At 41.6% G+C, this 15189-nt stretch overlaps 1 protein-coding gene across 1 annotated transcript in view; it reads left to right on the forward strand.

Moving 5' to 3' along the window:
• Nucleotides 1-2468, forward strand: part of FNDC1 (fibronectin type III domain containing 1) — a 64422-nt gene extending 61954 nt beyond the window's left edge. Inside the window, exons 19-20 of the mRNA XM_042874681.1 lie at nt 192-314; nt 1600-2468. Of these exons, the coding sequence (XP_042730615.1) occupies nt 192-314; nt 1600-1715 (239 nt within the window). The 3' untranslated portion in view covers nt 1716-2468. The remainder of the gene's footprint in view (nt 1-191; nt 315-1599) is intronic.
• The last annotated feature ends 12721 nt before the right edge of the window (nt 2469-15189 follow it).

Raw genomic sequence — 15189 nt, forward strand, 5'->3', positions numbered from 1 at the left:
TTTTCCATAATTTCTATTTCTGTAATGTGAAAGTAGCATTTTCTCTCTTTTCAGCCTCTGTTTGTTCACAGGTGACATTGCTACATTTCTTTTTTAACTACATTTCTTTTACATCTGTTTCCACAGTGATAGAAGAGCATCCCAAACAAAAATAGTGCTGAATCAAATAATGTGTCTCTATTACTCTTCAGATACCTTCTATAGCATTGGGGATAGCTGGGGAAGGGGTGAAGACCACTGCCAGTTTGTGGATTCACACCTGGATGGAAGAACAGGACCTCAGTCGTACATTGAAGCCCTGCCCACCATCCGAGGTATGGCAGTGTGGGAGTGGGATGCTGGCCAAGTGCCTGTCACTCTATCTGTAGGGTTCAGGGGTAGGGAGCATTGCACAGGAAGAAAGAGAAAGAAGGGCATATAATGCAAATAATTTACAGGAACAGAGTACAAAAGTAGAAAGAAAGAAATTGTATAGTCTTATGAAATCTTTTTTTCCCAACTTTAAGACATCTTTATTGAATCAAAGGGCAGAAACTCTTCCACTTAACACAATGGACAGCTACAGCTCAACAGACTGCTCTGCAAATGGTTTCTGACCAATTCATTCGGTACAAAACACATAGGAGTGTGTCTAGGTCAGTCTGCAGCACTTTTATTCTGCCCTCGTAGAAACTTCTTTCCAAGTGAAAATTCTCGCTTTGAGGGAGCTCCTCTGAGACACTGCTCAACTAATGTAGCCAACAGACTGATGTCTTACTCCACAAAAGAAAACCAATCATGAAATTCAGCCAGTCCTTTCAAAAAAATCAGTTGATATAAGCTATTCAGCTGGCTTTAATAGTTTCCATGCTATTTGTTTATATTCATGGTGGTGTTACCAGGAAGAAACTGAAGTACTCACTGATATTTATATATTCCTGAGAAGTATTGCATTTCTGTGTTCAGAAGGGGAATGAAGAATTGTGTATTAGTAGGTCTAGGAGACTGAGATAAAGAGCACACAGGAATTACGTTATTGGCACAACATATCAGTGTTTCAGATGTTCCAGTGCACAAGCTATGCAGAGAAGAATGCTGAGCTTCCCCTAACGCATTAAGCAGTTGCATTCTTTCTACAGATGAAGAAGTCTATCAGATGGGTCAGAAAGGGCTTAAATTCATATTTACTGCATGAAATGATACCTTTTTATTTTGTAAAAAGCTGATGTTTATTGATAGTCTCTTGAGCCTGATGAGATAATACAATTTGATGGTATTTTTTGCCCTAGAGTACTTCATATATTTAAACTGATCTGCAAACTTCATAAAAGTTGTTGAAATATAGCCACCTTTGGAGTGAAATGCAGAAGCTCTTTGGCAGACCACAGCATTACACAATAGTTGAAAAGATTTAGAACAGTAAAACTGATCAAAACTGCAGGAAATATAAAAGACCGGAGTTAAATCATTCAACAAAGACCTAGGCCAAGTACCAGGCCTAACAAATAGCCTTTTGATGAAGCTCACTAGCAGACAGCTTGTGTGCTTTCACTTGGACTGTAGGATTGACTCCCACTGTGTCTGTCACTTTTGTTAGATTCCTGTGTCTTTTCCCTACAGGGTATTACCGCCAGTACCGCCAGGAGCCTGTATCATTTGGACGCATTGGATACACAACTTCCTACTACTATGTGGGCTGGTATGAGTGTGGAGTGCCCATCCCAGGGAAATGGTAGCAGTCTGCTTCTCCGTCTTAGGCAGGACAGGCTGACCACGCTTTTCAAATGATTTCTACCAGAGGACTGTGAGCAGCCGAGTCAGAAAAGGAAAAAAAAGAAAAAGAATCATCACAAATTAAGCAAACCAGTGAAGACCGTCTGCTCAAGAAACCTCTGCGAAACCAGACATGGTCCTACCTTCATGAGCCTAAATCTTTGGTACTGTTTGACTTCCACTTGGAAGCATGGACAGGATCTAGGTTTGGTGTCCTACCTTCCTCCTCTTGGTCATTAAGGCAGAGAGAGGTGGTTGCAACATATGCGACCTGTGAAAACTAGAACTGTGTTAGCCATGAAAATATGGAATTTTCTTATATCTTGCAGGAATGACCTAAGCATGCTGTGCTTGCTGAATGGAATGCTAAACTGTCCCTCATTGCCAGCAGCGGGTGCTGCTAGAGCTCTCCTATGCAGGCATGCCTTGTAGCTGGCCTCCCACCTAAGCAGTATATTTTCCTGAAGACTTATCTGTGGGTTTTTATGGGTTCACTCATTGCTGGACTAATCACCAGGTCACAGTGTAAATTCACTTTGATATATATATCTATGTATATCTATATAAATACAGTACTGTACATCTGCAGAAGTATGCTTAGAGATGCTGAGATTTTCTTGTTCACTAGATAAATATATTTGGAATTTTTATGTAAAAGGTGCTGTTAATTCTTTGAGATAATGCTATGAACAATATATTAACCAAGGAAAAATCTATATTCTTCTTGTGAGTATTCTTGATCTGATATATGAATTATTGATCAAACACCCGTGTCCCATTTCCTTGGCAACCTATGGACTGGATGTTCAAGAGGAATCTACTCCTCTGTCCATATTAGAGTGGCAGTGTATATTCCAGCAGAAACACTTATCCAGCAGTTTATCAGCATCAGTTAAACTTTCTCTGTTTTACAGTTGTGGTCGTTTAACACCAATAACTAGCTAAGCTTCACCACACCACTCTCTCATTCTCTCTCCTCAATGATACAGGAGTGAAAATACAATGAAAAAATAAGCTTGTAAGTTGATATAAGGACAGGTTTAGTGCAACCTTTCTTCAGTCAGTTTTCATCAAATGAGTATGTTATTTATTTCTTTGCTCCTTCCTTATCTTTCACTTCACTTTGTGGAGGCATGGGACAAGTAACTTGCAAATGGGAAACTGCTCTTCTTTGTCTTCCAAAAGGAAGGCAAAGCCATCAAGCCATTACAGGACTCCAATACTAGGAAACTCCTCTGACTTTGATCCATCCTAAGACAAATCGGGATACACTTCTTTTAAAATGCTACCAAAATCTCTTCCATCCAGATCAGAAAGCAAAAGCTGACATGGCTGAAAGCTATAATGATTTTAGCAGGCATTTGTAGGCTTGTAATAAATGCAAGATTTGAGTAGTCTTGGGCAATCTAGCACTAATGGTTTACCAAATAACTTTTGTAGTCTTACCATTTCTTTGTAACACCTCAATACCTTTGCTCATCTTAGTAAGTCTCCACTGTTCTAACAGCCCAGATCTCTTTCCAGCTTACATTTAGTATAGCACTAATACCTTTTGAGTTCCTTCCAGTAGTTATTGTAAATTGTACGGGGAGAAGAGGAACTGAAGTGATTAGAGTACATTCTATTTTTCATGATGACTTGAGTTTTAACATTTTAATTGTTCTCAGATACTTTTGCTTCCATACCATGCCAAATATATGGTCTTGAAATATACCTTCTTTCCCTAATAAACCTATGATAAATCGTTCCATTTCTATTCCATCCTTTTTGGTCATCTGTGTCAAGCAACCTGACAATGTAACAAAGTATTTACTTCTTTGAAGTGTTCCTTGGGAGAAGAGGTATTGATTTTTTCCAAGGGACTAAATTCAAAGGGTTGTGATCAGAAAGTCCCAACAACAGCTGATTATAGGCACAACCCCTTCGAGGCCAGGACTGGGAGCAGTACAGTCTAATGACCTGGATGATGTGAAGGAATGCACCATCAAAAACCTTGCAGCTGATACTAAACTGGGGCTGGGAAGCAGATGACACATTGGAAAGCTGAATTGCTGTTCAGAGAGACCTTAGCAGACTGGAGAAATGAGCTGACAGAAGTCTCAGTTCAGCAAAGGGAAATGAAGACTGGTGTGTGGGATGGAATATCTCCTGCAGCAGCATGGCCTGGAGCTTACTTTTTAGGCAGCAGCTCTGCTAAAGAGGACTTGAGGTCTGTGTGAACAACAGATTGAATATGAGTACTGCACAGATCCATTCCAATATAAATTATTCAGTGACTTTTCATGATTCTAGAGCAGACATTCCATAATAAAACATAGTTTTTCTGTTATTAAATCAAAATCATGCCTTGGCCTAGAGCCCAGTGTTCAGTATGAGTGAATGGAATGTGCCACTGACTTGGCAGAGCAGGACCTGGTTTCACCAGTCATGGTCTGGTTTACTGTTTGAAGATCAGTGTTCTCTTCTACAGTCAATGCATTCTGCATTTTCACTCTCAAGAGACCACAGGGTAGGTTTTGATTTCCTCATCTGCAGAGATCTGTTTCCTTAATTCTGTGCTGGAAATACTCCTGAGGTGGGGCAGTCCCATTCAGGGATGTTCCACTCAGAGTGAAGAGCTCAGGGCATAATTTTTTTTTCCCCACAGCCTCAGCTGAGGAAGAATTGGGAAGTGCTAGGGATAAGGGGTGAAGGGTGTTGCCCATCGTTACTCTCCAGTGCAAATCTTTGACAAGGCTAACCCAGCCAGGACAGTCAGCAGCAGAATACAAGAGAAAAACACATGAGATGCCACAGTATCACAGAATCACCAAGGTTGGAAAAGACCTCTAATACCATCCAGTCCAACCGTCCTCCTATCACCAATATTTCCCACTAAACCATGTCCCTCAGTACAACACCTAGACATTTCTTGAACACCTCCAGGGACAGTGACTCCACGACCTCCCCAGGCAGCCCATTCCAGTGCCTGACCACTCTTTTGGAAAAGTATTATTTCCTAACGTCCAACATGAATCTCCCCTGGCACAAATAGAGGCCATTCTCTATAGTCCTATTGTTAGTTACATGGAAGAAGAGGCTGACCCCCACCTCGCCACAACCTTCCTTCAGGCAGCTGTACTAGCAATATGTTCCCTTCACCTTAGGGTCAAGATGAATTGTCTGCGCTGTGTGAGTTGATCTGATCAATGTATTTGCATGCTTTGCGCCATGAACAAGGTAACACATTACCATGATAATAGGTAGTTCTCTGAAGAGACAACTCTCTTTCTGGATGATAGTATTTCTGCACACTGCTCATTGTTTATGTACAAGGTGGTGGGATCAGAAGGAGGAAACTGAAGACACATGAATCAGGAAAGCCACTTCTCATCCAGGTCCTCTTGCTCAGGCTCTGGCAGTGCCCTCACCCTTTTACTGCATCCTTTCCCCATTGTCCCTGTGACACACTGGTCCTGAGGCTTCACAGAACAAACAGTAGGACAAATGGTGTGCCCATGTGCCAGGTAAAAACTTAGACTTTTAAAATATCTGTGCAGCTTTGTGACTGCCCTATCTGCAAAGGGATGTTGTACTGCTCTGGATGTTGCTAAAGGAAGAGGGATGGGTTTTTCCCTCCATCTCTTCTCCCATGCCCCTCCCACTGGCAAATCCTCATCTTCATCTAGTCTCCAAGCCCTTGGTGTCAGACTGGTGAATACCATGTCCATTCACAGGCTCTGAGTGGTGTTGCACCAACCTTGTCTTCTCCTCGGAGTAATCTTGAGGGAATGGAATGGAAAAGAGGGAGGATCCCTGCAGAGAGAATATACACACAGATTTTTCAGACACTGTCTCTTGTCCAAGTCTCTCCAGGGTGGAGGATGCCAGGGCCCTGCCTGGTGGGGAATTCTATAGAGCTAGCAAATAAAGGGAGAAAAACACAGCAGGGAAGGGGTGGGGAGGAAGAGACAGGCAGAGAAGTTGCTTGAAGCATTGTCTGACCCTGGTCAGTTCCAGATGCTAATCTGTGCTCGCTGCACCGTATTTTTTTTGTGAGAATTGGGATTTTTGCCTTGAAGGCAACAGGAACAATTGTCAGCATGTGAGAAATGCCAAGAGTTCTTGGGGGCAGCCAAAACCCAGCATGCAGACCCAGGATGCAAACAGAAGAGCTCTTTGGTGATGAAGGAAGCATTGGGCGTCACTTGGAAAGATAATTGAAGGCCTTGGCAGGAGGTAACCCAGCCCAACGAACAATGTAGAATGCTCCTTGTGGTTTCTCCCTACAAGAAGCTTCATGGTTTTCTATCCCCTAAGCTCATGTCCTTTTTTGCAGCCTGGCAGATATCTTCTTATGAAGAACTGCCTTCCTCCCCCAGAAAAGAATGAGGTAAATACAAAAGGGAATGAGGTCAATGCTGCAGCAGCATGGCTCTGCTTCCCCCCAAGGTGAAGCTGACATCAGCAATTGTCTAAAAAATCCCACCCCTGGAGAGCAGCCAGCCAGTCTGAGGGGTCATAGCTGGCAATATTTGAAAATAGAGCCATGCCTTGTATTTCAGCTTCCTTTCTCATTGTGCTTCTGTGTCTCATAAAGTCAGGAGCACTCCCACAGGATTTGTGCCACATTGCCATACCCATTGCAGCACAACTGTTAGTGAAAAGGATGGCAATGGTGGGAAGGAGAACTTGGGAGCAGAATATGCACAGGATATACAGGAGATGCTGAGTGCTTCAGTTATTTGGTCTTGGGGTGGGAAAGCTTGGCAGGGAAGTGGATCTAACTGATATCTCTAACATCCTAATGAGGTTGTATAGTAGATGGAGCCACACTTTTGTCAGAGGCACACTGTGAAAGGAGGGAGGACAACAGAAACAAACTGCAACATGGGAAAGTTCAGTGAAGTTTTAGGAAACTGTTTTTAGTATGAGTGTGATCAGGAATAGGAGCAGCAGTCCAGAGAGGTGAAGGGAACTCCAAACATGAAGGTTCTTGTAACCTGCTTAATGTAGCTTTGTCATTCCATAGAGGTGTGCTAGGAAATGTTTCCTTGCTATGAAAAACCAGTGCCTTTAAATTTGTCTACAAGACCACAATGTCACATTTATTTTCTTTTAGGAAATCAACACTTTATATAAAGAAAAAAAACATAAAACTTTTTGTTGATCTTTTTTTGTAAATGTAAGTTGCAAAGTGGCTCACAGATAAAAGCTTAAGTGCTTGTAAGGAAGGCTGTGACAGAATAGAAGGAAAGAGAAAAGTCTTGTAGACTCCTGTGAAGAATTTCTGAGCTTGGCTTGCTCACTATGAGTAGTTCCTGCACATGCTTCTCCAAATATGATCGGTGCAAGCTCACAACTGCCTCTGGGAAGCAGGTGACATGTGTTAGTGATACCCTCACACTTGTGCAATAAGCCTCTAGATGGCAGGAGATGCTATTTGGCCAGGTCTTGCAGCAGTTCCCTACAGGAGAGACGAGCGAAAGCATTGCAGATGGCATATACATTCAGCATTGCACATGCATAGCAAGAAAACAGTATTAACAGGACCCTGGTTTTGATTCAGGTGTAATAACGTCCTTTCCCAGCCCTTAGAGACAACATCTTAAAAAAGATTGCCCATTCCTCACAAAATTTATGATCCGTTAAGTCTACAAGGTTATAAGCAGAACCAAAGTGCAAATAGACAATGTGCTCTTGCCATGTTTTCTCAGGAGATGTTGCACTTAAAACTGCCATCGCTGTGATTTTTTCCTGGAGTACTGTGGGCAGCAAGAATCAGTTTATCTTGAAGTAGAAGCAAAAACATCTCTGGCCATTTCTAGGAGGGAAAATGTGCTTTCAAACTCTTCTGGAATATGATTGTAGTGGTGTTTCTGCTTAGTGAATTGCTTTCAACAGTTCATCGTTTTGGAGGTCATTGTTCCCTGAGCTGCAGGTCCTCTTCATCCATTAAAAGCATAGACTGTGTTTATTTAAACTGTTAATAAAACCCCCATAAGCTTTTTCTGATCCTACATTATAAACCTCGTAACTTCTGTCCCCCTCTCCCTGACCTCTTCCTTCTGCAGCTGGATATTCTTGGAGATAAGTGAAGTACTGTGTCCTAAAATTATGTTGTGAAGTATGTCCAAAAATGCTTCACAGTGCTTTCCCTCCTTGCAGCGATGGATATTGTCCCATTTGATATCTTCTAGCAGATGCTTAACCTGCCTTGCCCACATGTTACTTCATCCATAAACAGTGGAGATGCTAATGCTACAACTCTGCACATCCCCCAAACCTGCCAGTAGCAGCATTCCCACCTTTGCTATGGCAACTGGCATCAAGAGGGAATTAAATGGAGGTGATAAAAGACTGGACATGACCTTGGATCAAAGCTTCTCCATTCCTCCATCTCACCTGGCTTTTCTGCCTTCATGCTGGCCCCTGTTGGGCCTGGTCCACACTGCAAAACTTGCCTTGGATGAACAATTCCTATGCTATCCATGGGTCTCCTTACAGTGTAGGACATCCCGTGCATGCTTCAAGCCCTTGCACTACAATCAGGCACCATCAGATCAGCTCCTTCCCCCATGCCAAGTGTGCCATCAGACTTGGAAGGCTGGCATTCCTGAATAGGCTGTGGTGAGGAAGGAAGGGGCTATTCCAAATGGCTTCTCAGAAGTTCCTGGTTCCCCCGCTTTCTGGCTGGAACAGCCTTCAGAAAGGGAGAGGCCATCTGCAGAGCTGAACCCCTTGTACCTCCAGGCCTCCATAGGCATATGCTGACAGTCCTGTCCCTTATGGTAGGGCAGAGTCAGAACGCAGTCTCATATGATATGGTCACCCTTATAGGAAGAGCTGCCTAAAGGCACCAGCACATGGATAAAAGGTCCACAGGCTGCAAAGGGTAAACGTGTGTGTGTTTGTGTTCTCTGTCCCAACAGCAGAGTATGTAAGTACAAATCAGCAGTGGTCCTATTCAGTTTATACTGCTAATCAGCAGTGAACTAACAAGAGAAAATGATTCCAAGCTGTGAATGTTACCATTTCCCCTCTCTGAATGTGAGAAAAGTGCAACCTATACAATGAATAAAATCATCAGTACTGCTTTTAGGCAGCATCACCTGTTAATACAACTATTTAGAATGGTGATATGTCTGTACATTATAAGTTATAAAGTTAATGGGTTATTGTTATTTCTGCAATTAATTTTTTTAGTACTTTCTGGCTGTTTTCTTTTCAATACTGCACACTAGTAAATTTTTCTGCTGTCCTGCAACAGACCAGGCTCCTGCACAGAGCATCCATGCAGCCTACCAGGTCCCCTGCCAGATACTCTACTACTCCTCAGCCTGCAAAGGCTCAGAACTGGTCTTTCTGACAAGCATGACATGACTTTCAAGGTGATGGGAAATCTTCCTCTGGCAGGAAACAGTGAGATTTCAGATACCCAGTTTTCCCATTTGCTTTTGGCACTGAGATGATCCAGGTTAGGTCAGAGCTTATTTGAGTTATCCGTAGCTCAACTGGCCAACCATCTTCCAGCTGTGTTTACTGCAAGATCCACCACCATGTATTTCTGCAGACTTTGCAAGGTTAATGGACCTGCCTTAGAATCACAGCAGCAAGAAGAAAACTATCCTCCTCAGACAATGGAAAGATAAGCTAACTGCCAACAGGGGGAGGATGACTTAGTGCACATGCAACCTGTGTTCAAGTTGAAAGACCTTGGAAAATTCTGAAAACATCTGGGAATCTTTCAGTGGTCCACCTGGTCTGGCATTCTCAAGAGGTTGCACAATGTCCCTTGCAACTATCAGTGACTCCAAACAACTAAGTCATCAACATTTGACGCTCTTCTTGTGATCCCTTAGACTACTGAGATTCCTAGGCCTTTGGCTTTCAATACAAAAAGGAAGGGTTGAACCACAGGCTGACCATGCAAGCATTGATTCAGAGATCTTTCTCTGTCATAGCAGAAGCAAGCTGCTGGAGACAAGTGTTTAGATTCTCCAAGCTGAAGGGCATTCCTATCACCCTGTAACTGCAGGTGTGTAACTGCAGTTTTCCATTCTTGTCATCCACATTTTAATTTACATAAACGTTCTGTTTATCTGAGGTATCACAGCACCAAGTAAGAGCTTCAAGCTCATGAAAATCATTTTCTTGAAATAACCAAGCTGTGTATCAGTTGAGAGATAAAAGTACTGTAATGTAGATTAATGTCTATAGATTAATGTCTATATGAAATATTGGGATTGTTATAACTTTTATAGCTTAAAAGGAGTAGCTTCTCTCTATTCAAGGCTTTATTTTTTGGCTCCATTTTTGTTAGAAGGCATATACTTCTATAAGGTGAATGTTCATTTTTCTATGACTATCAGCTGCTATAAGCCAAATTAAACATGACATTCATTTGCTTTCCAAACAGAGAAAAAGACAGGAGCCAGCCGACCTCCATTTTTTTGTTGACTTTGTCATCACTCCTTCATTTGTCCCTTTATGATGGCAATATATGTCTTTAATATGCAGCCAGACCCGAGGTCTTCCTACATCCAACTTTGATATTTCATTCAATAGCAACACCCAAAGCATAGCCTACTTTGGTCCTCTTGGATCTCACACTACTAAGGAATAACAGCAAAGGAGATTGCAATCATGTCAATGACTGGGTAGTTTCCTATATCATAGAATCACCCAGCAAATATTGTATCTGTCTTAATGTTGCTTTATGCAATTAGAGAAGTATAAAAGGGATCACCTAGAATCTCCACCATTTTAAGATGTTTCACAGGGCTGGACTTAGTGATTCTGGGAATCCTTCAGAGTGGATCAAAATCTGTCTGTGGGTTTCTTGAAGTCTCACCTCTCCTGGGAGATTGGTGCATTTTTTGTGAAGTCCAGTTACAAGCAAAACTACTTAGCACTGGATCTTGTTTTCAATCTTCTTGTGTCTTTTCCGCAATCTTTTGTTTTTGTAATTGCCACTGAGCCTGAAATGTTTCCGAGAAACCACTCTGGTACAGGATCTGCATGTTTCACACACATCTGTATTCCTTCAGCAGGAATTCAACTAACAGCCAGAATCACAGGCTCCTAGAGACATAGGGTGTAGATCACCCATCTGCTAACAGCCACAAAGAAAGAGGCTGGAGCTGAAAGCTCCAGAAGAGCTGCATAATCTCCACCTCCTTCCCTAGATGATAGCAGAAGATGTTTTCACTTCTTGAAAATGCAAAATATGCCTTCTGAAATCTGAGGTTTCCTGTAGAAATAGGGCATTAATTAGGAGAACTTGCTTGCCTTAGAACAAGGTTGGAATTATGGTTTCACATCAGCTGTCATCCTCAGGAGGAGAACATTCAGTGGTCTTGAGTTTGAATTGGTGTATAAAATTGGACAACAAACTGTTTACAGATGCAATAATCTAAATGATGGTGCTTGGGTTTACATTGCAGTTTCTACTCCCATGTGCTGCCAGTAAGGCAGAGCAGCCATGTCAATATTCCAATGTGGTGTATCAGTAGAGATGCCTCTACTGATGCCTCTGGGACTCATAATTTTTAGGGTTAGAAGTGACCACAAGAAAATCTGTCTTTTAGAAAGAATGAACGCTACCATGTAAGGGTATGTAAAGGCTCCCACATAAGCTCTTTCCTCCAGTTCTGACTAATTTCAGGAGTCTATTCTACTCACACAGCAAATGTTCTTGTGCCTTCTTTTCAAGCACATTATCTGTGTCTTATCCTATTTTATGAGAAATGTTCATTTGACTACTGCTATGTTGTTTTGTGTCTTGTGATGCTGAACTGTGATGTGATTCTCCCCCAAGATATGAGTAGATCGAGCAGGAAATAAACAAGGCTTAATGCACAGATATGGTTGGATAGAGACAGTCAAATCCCAGATGAATCACAATTCTTCTACTTAGGTAGGAAATGGGGATCTTAATATCTGGAACAACCACAGAGAAGCTGACGAGCGGTGCCAGGTTCATATTTGGCTCCCTTGCTGTGTCGATATTCCATGTGCTGGCTGTGTCAACATGGGATGCTTAACCCAGTCTTGAACTTCAGGCAGTATCTCAAGGAGTGGTGCATCCACATCTGACATATCTTGATTTCTGAGATTTGTCTCCCAAAGTTTTTAGACTTTTATACTGAGTGAGAATAGGCCACATTCAGACATGTCCATTTACTCATCCCTGTGAAACCAGCAGTAGTTAGCCAGCTGTAGAGGGGCTGAAAGCCAGCTACAGAAGAGACTTTGCTGTTTCTGAAAACAATTAGTCAGTGTCAAATGTTTTCTGGGGGGATGTTATGTGATAATACTTCACCTTACCATGCCAGAGGGGGAAATTCATCTTGTAAGTGCTGCAGTTACCAACATTTTATATTTTGCTCTTGCACATGGTCTTTAAAACAAACTGCACTGTACTTTTTCTGAACAAACTCAGCCACTAAGTAACTATAATTAGTATTGTAGGAAAGTGAAATGAAGAGTAGAAGTCATTCCTCATCCTCCAGAACATAAAAGGGACAAAAAAAAAATTTTGAAAAGGCTAATGTGTGTGTTCAAGGGAGGTGTGTTGCAGGTCTGCCATCAAGAGCAAAGGAGGGATGGATGCTAGAAAAGGGTTGGGGCTGGATCACAGAGAAATGTGAGAATTAGCTGAGGCCATGGAGTTTTACTATAACCTTTTTGTGTTCCTGGAGCTAGGCAAAAGCACTGCCAAATGAATGCACAGACCTTCACCTGAATATTGATTTCAGGAACCAGAGTGTTCACTTCTTTCTAAATCAGCAGCATAGGTGATAGTCAGAGAGAATAAGCATGTAGGTTGGGTAAGATATGTTCTTATCCTGAGAAGTCCTTGAAAGGATGTAGATTTGAGTATCCTATGGCCAAGAAAATCAAGACAAGTCAATATCAGACTGCAGATGTCCCAGGAGAGACCCAAAGATGAGAAGGACACAGAATAATCAAAGGAGAGGATGGTTAAAAATCTCTTCCCCTTCTCCTGAGGTTGGTGTGAAAAACGAGTAGCAGGAAACTTGGCATTAAGTGTGTGGGAAGCTGACTTCTATGTAAGTGAGGGGAAGAAGAGTTAATTGCTGAGTGGGAGGGAGGCAGAATATTACACTGGGAGATTTTACTTAGTTTATGGAGCTTGCTCTGGGCTGTAGAGCTTTTATGGGTCTCTGAGGAAACATGTGAGCTGCCTAAAAGTTCTGCTGAGCTGGAAAGAGGACAGAAGTACAGTGAGTTGAAAATAAGAAAAAACATTTAAAACAATTTGTATTACCCTTTTTGTAATCCACAAATTATTCATATGCCAATATTCACTCCTTTTTCCCCACTACCAATAAAGCTTTAAAAACTGAAGTGTCTGAATGACTTTTTTTTTTCCCCCCCCAAAGAGCGCTGCAAAAGTGTTTGGAAATTTTAAACTGAAAATAAATTTTAAAAGTTATGTTCCTAAGCCCCGCCATTTCCAAAGCCCTTGGGAAATGAAAAGTCATTTGTTTGGTTCAGAGTTTCAGTGGTTTCATTATTCAGCTTGTGCTAAAAAGGCATTCCAAAATATACAGCACCTGGTACTGCCAGTTCTGGAGCATTGCTCCCTCATCCACACTTTGTTTTCTCAAACCTATGAAGTATAAGAAAGGGTTGAGAGGGAAAAGCTGAAAATCTAACAAAACTAGAAAGTTTAAGGCAGATTCCTACATTTGTCATCCAGACCATGGCCAGCTGTGCAGAACAAACCAGTACTGGGCAGCTCTAATCCTGTGCTTTTCAAGGCTCGTCACTTCTCTTTGCAATTAAGACATTCTACTCAGATCTCTGTTAGCTCCTGGAAGCATGGGTAGATTTCCTGAAGTATAAAGGTTCTACTACTGTTGTACATTTTCCACTTCATGGATATAACACAAAAGCTAGAATGCCATTGAAATGTAGACCCACATTAAACACCCTGAAGAGCCCAAGCATTCCCACTCCCTGTAAGTCTCATTTAGGAATCCACTAGATACAAAAGACCTGATATGAAGTTAGCATTCTCTGATAGCAAAATGCTGAGCTATCTGAACATATTCTTTTGGAATGCAATGTTTCCTTCAGGATAGGGGAGAGGAATGTTTCTTTTGCTGAGAACCAAATAACTCCCTGGAAAGCCAGATGTCTCAAAGGTGCCTGCAGTGTCCTTTAGACCTTCTGATTTTTAACTGAATATGGTTTAAGACAAATTAATACAGTGAACATGATCTTCAGATCAGGCAGGAACATGGAAAACATGAACTAATTCTGAATTCTTCAATGCTCAGTGTAGTGGAAATGCTACATCGTGGTCTGAAACAGTGATGGAGCACCTAGTGGGAAGGCAGAACCAACCCAGAGGAGCTCAGGTGCATGCAATATACCTGAGTGACCAGAAGGGGTGTAGCCAGGATCCATGCCTTCCCAGACCTCATTTAAGGGTTGGCAGTGGTAGTAAGGGCATCTGTTGCTAGAGATCCCTGCTTATCTGAGACCTTCTAAAGGTAAGCAGCTTTTTTCCTTCATTTCTGTATTTATGGCTGCTGTATTTGGGCTTATTCTCATTTGCTGTAGCTAAAGACATTGTTACTCTGCTATTATCATCCTATTATATCATTGCACTCAGCAACCTTTCCAGTCTGATTTCATATCACATCTGTAACAGAAGAGTAACAATCTATTTTCAGTCATCAAATAATAGATCATAAATGTGTTCCAAATCCCCCATGAAAGAGTGTTATATTTGATACAGACTCTAGTGAGAGCTACAGAGATAATTCAGTTTTCTTATTAATGCTACAAGATTTGGGAAAAAAATTAAAAATTAAAATAAATAAAACAAAATCACTCACCTTCTGTTTACAATACTGTCAAGCTGTCAGTAGTGCACCAACCACCAGTTTTGACTAAGCCCATAAAAAGTACTCTGCAGACCAAGATGTCATTTCATCTGGGTGATGAAGCAAGTTACCAGCTCCAGAGCCAGGGTCATTCTCTAGGGGTGAACTAATACAGGGTTGACTGCATCAAAATAGTTTGTCAAAACCCATGTAAATCACCTCAAAGCTGTTCCTGATACTTCCAGAGGTTCAGAATAGAAGACAACTTGCTTCATACCTAGGTTATCTACAAGACTGCAGAAGACAGAAACAAACAAACAAAAAAAAACTAGTGGTGGGCACATTTCAGCCCTTCTGTTGACTTGTTAGTACAAATATGATCATATTTATTTAACTAGTTCTCTCTGTTGCGTGACAGCTTTGGCAGTGTTATCAGATAATATTTTCTTGCAAGAATGTCCATGTTTTGTGTTTCATAAGTTCGAGGATCCTGGAAATATCTCTATGCAACCAACAGAAGAACTGCTTTGGCATCTTGTATAAACTGGAAGAAAACAAAAATTAACATAATTAAAGTGTCCCAAGAAGAGCTGCA

The sequence above is a fragment of the Lagopus leucura genome, unplaced genomic scaffold, assembly GCF_019238085.1.
Source record: "Lagopus leucura isolate 7727_CA_CO unplaced genomic scaffold, USGS_WTPT01 Super-Scaffold_73, whole genome shotgun sequence".
NCBI classification, from domain to species: Eukaryota; Metazoa; Chordata; class Aves; order Galliformes; family Phasianidae; genus Lagopus; species Lagopus leucura.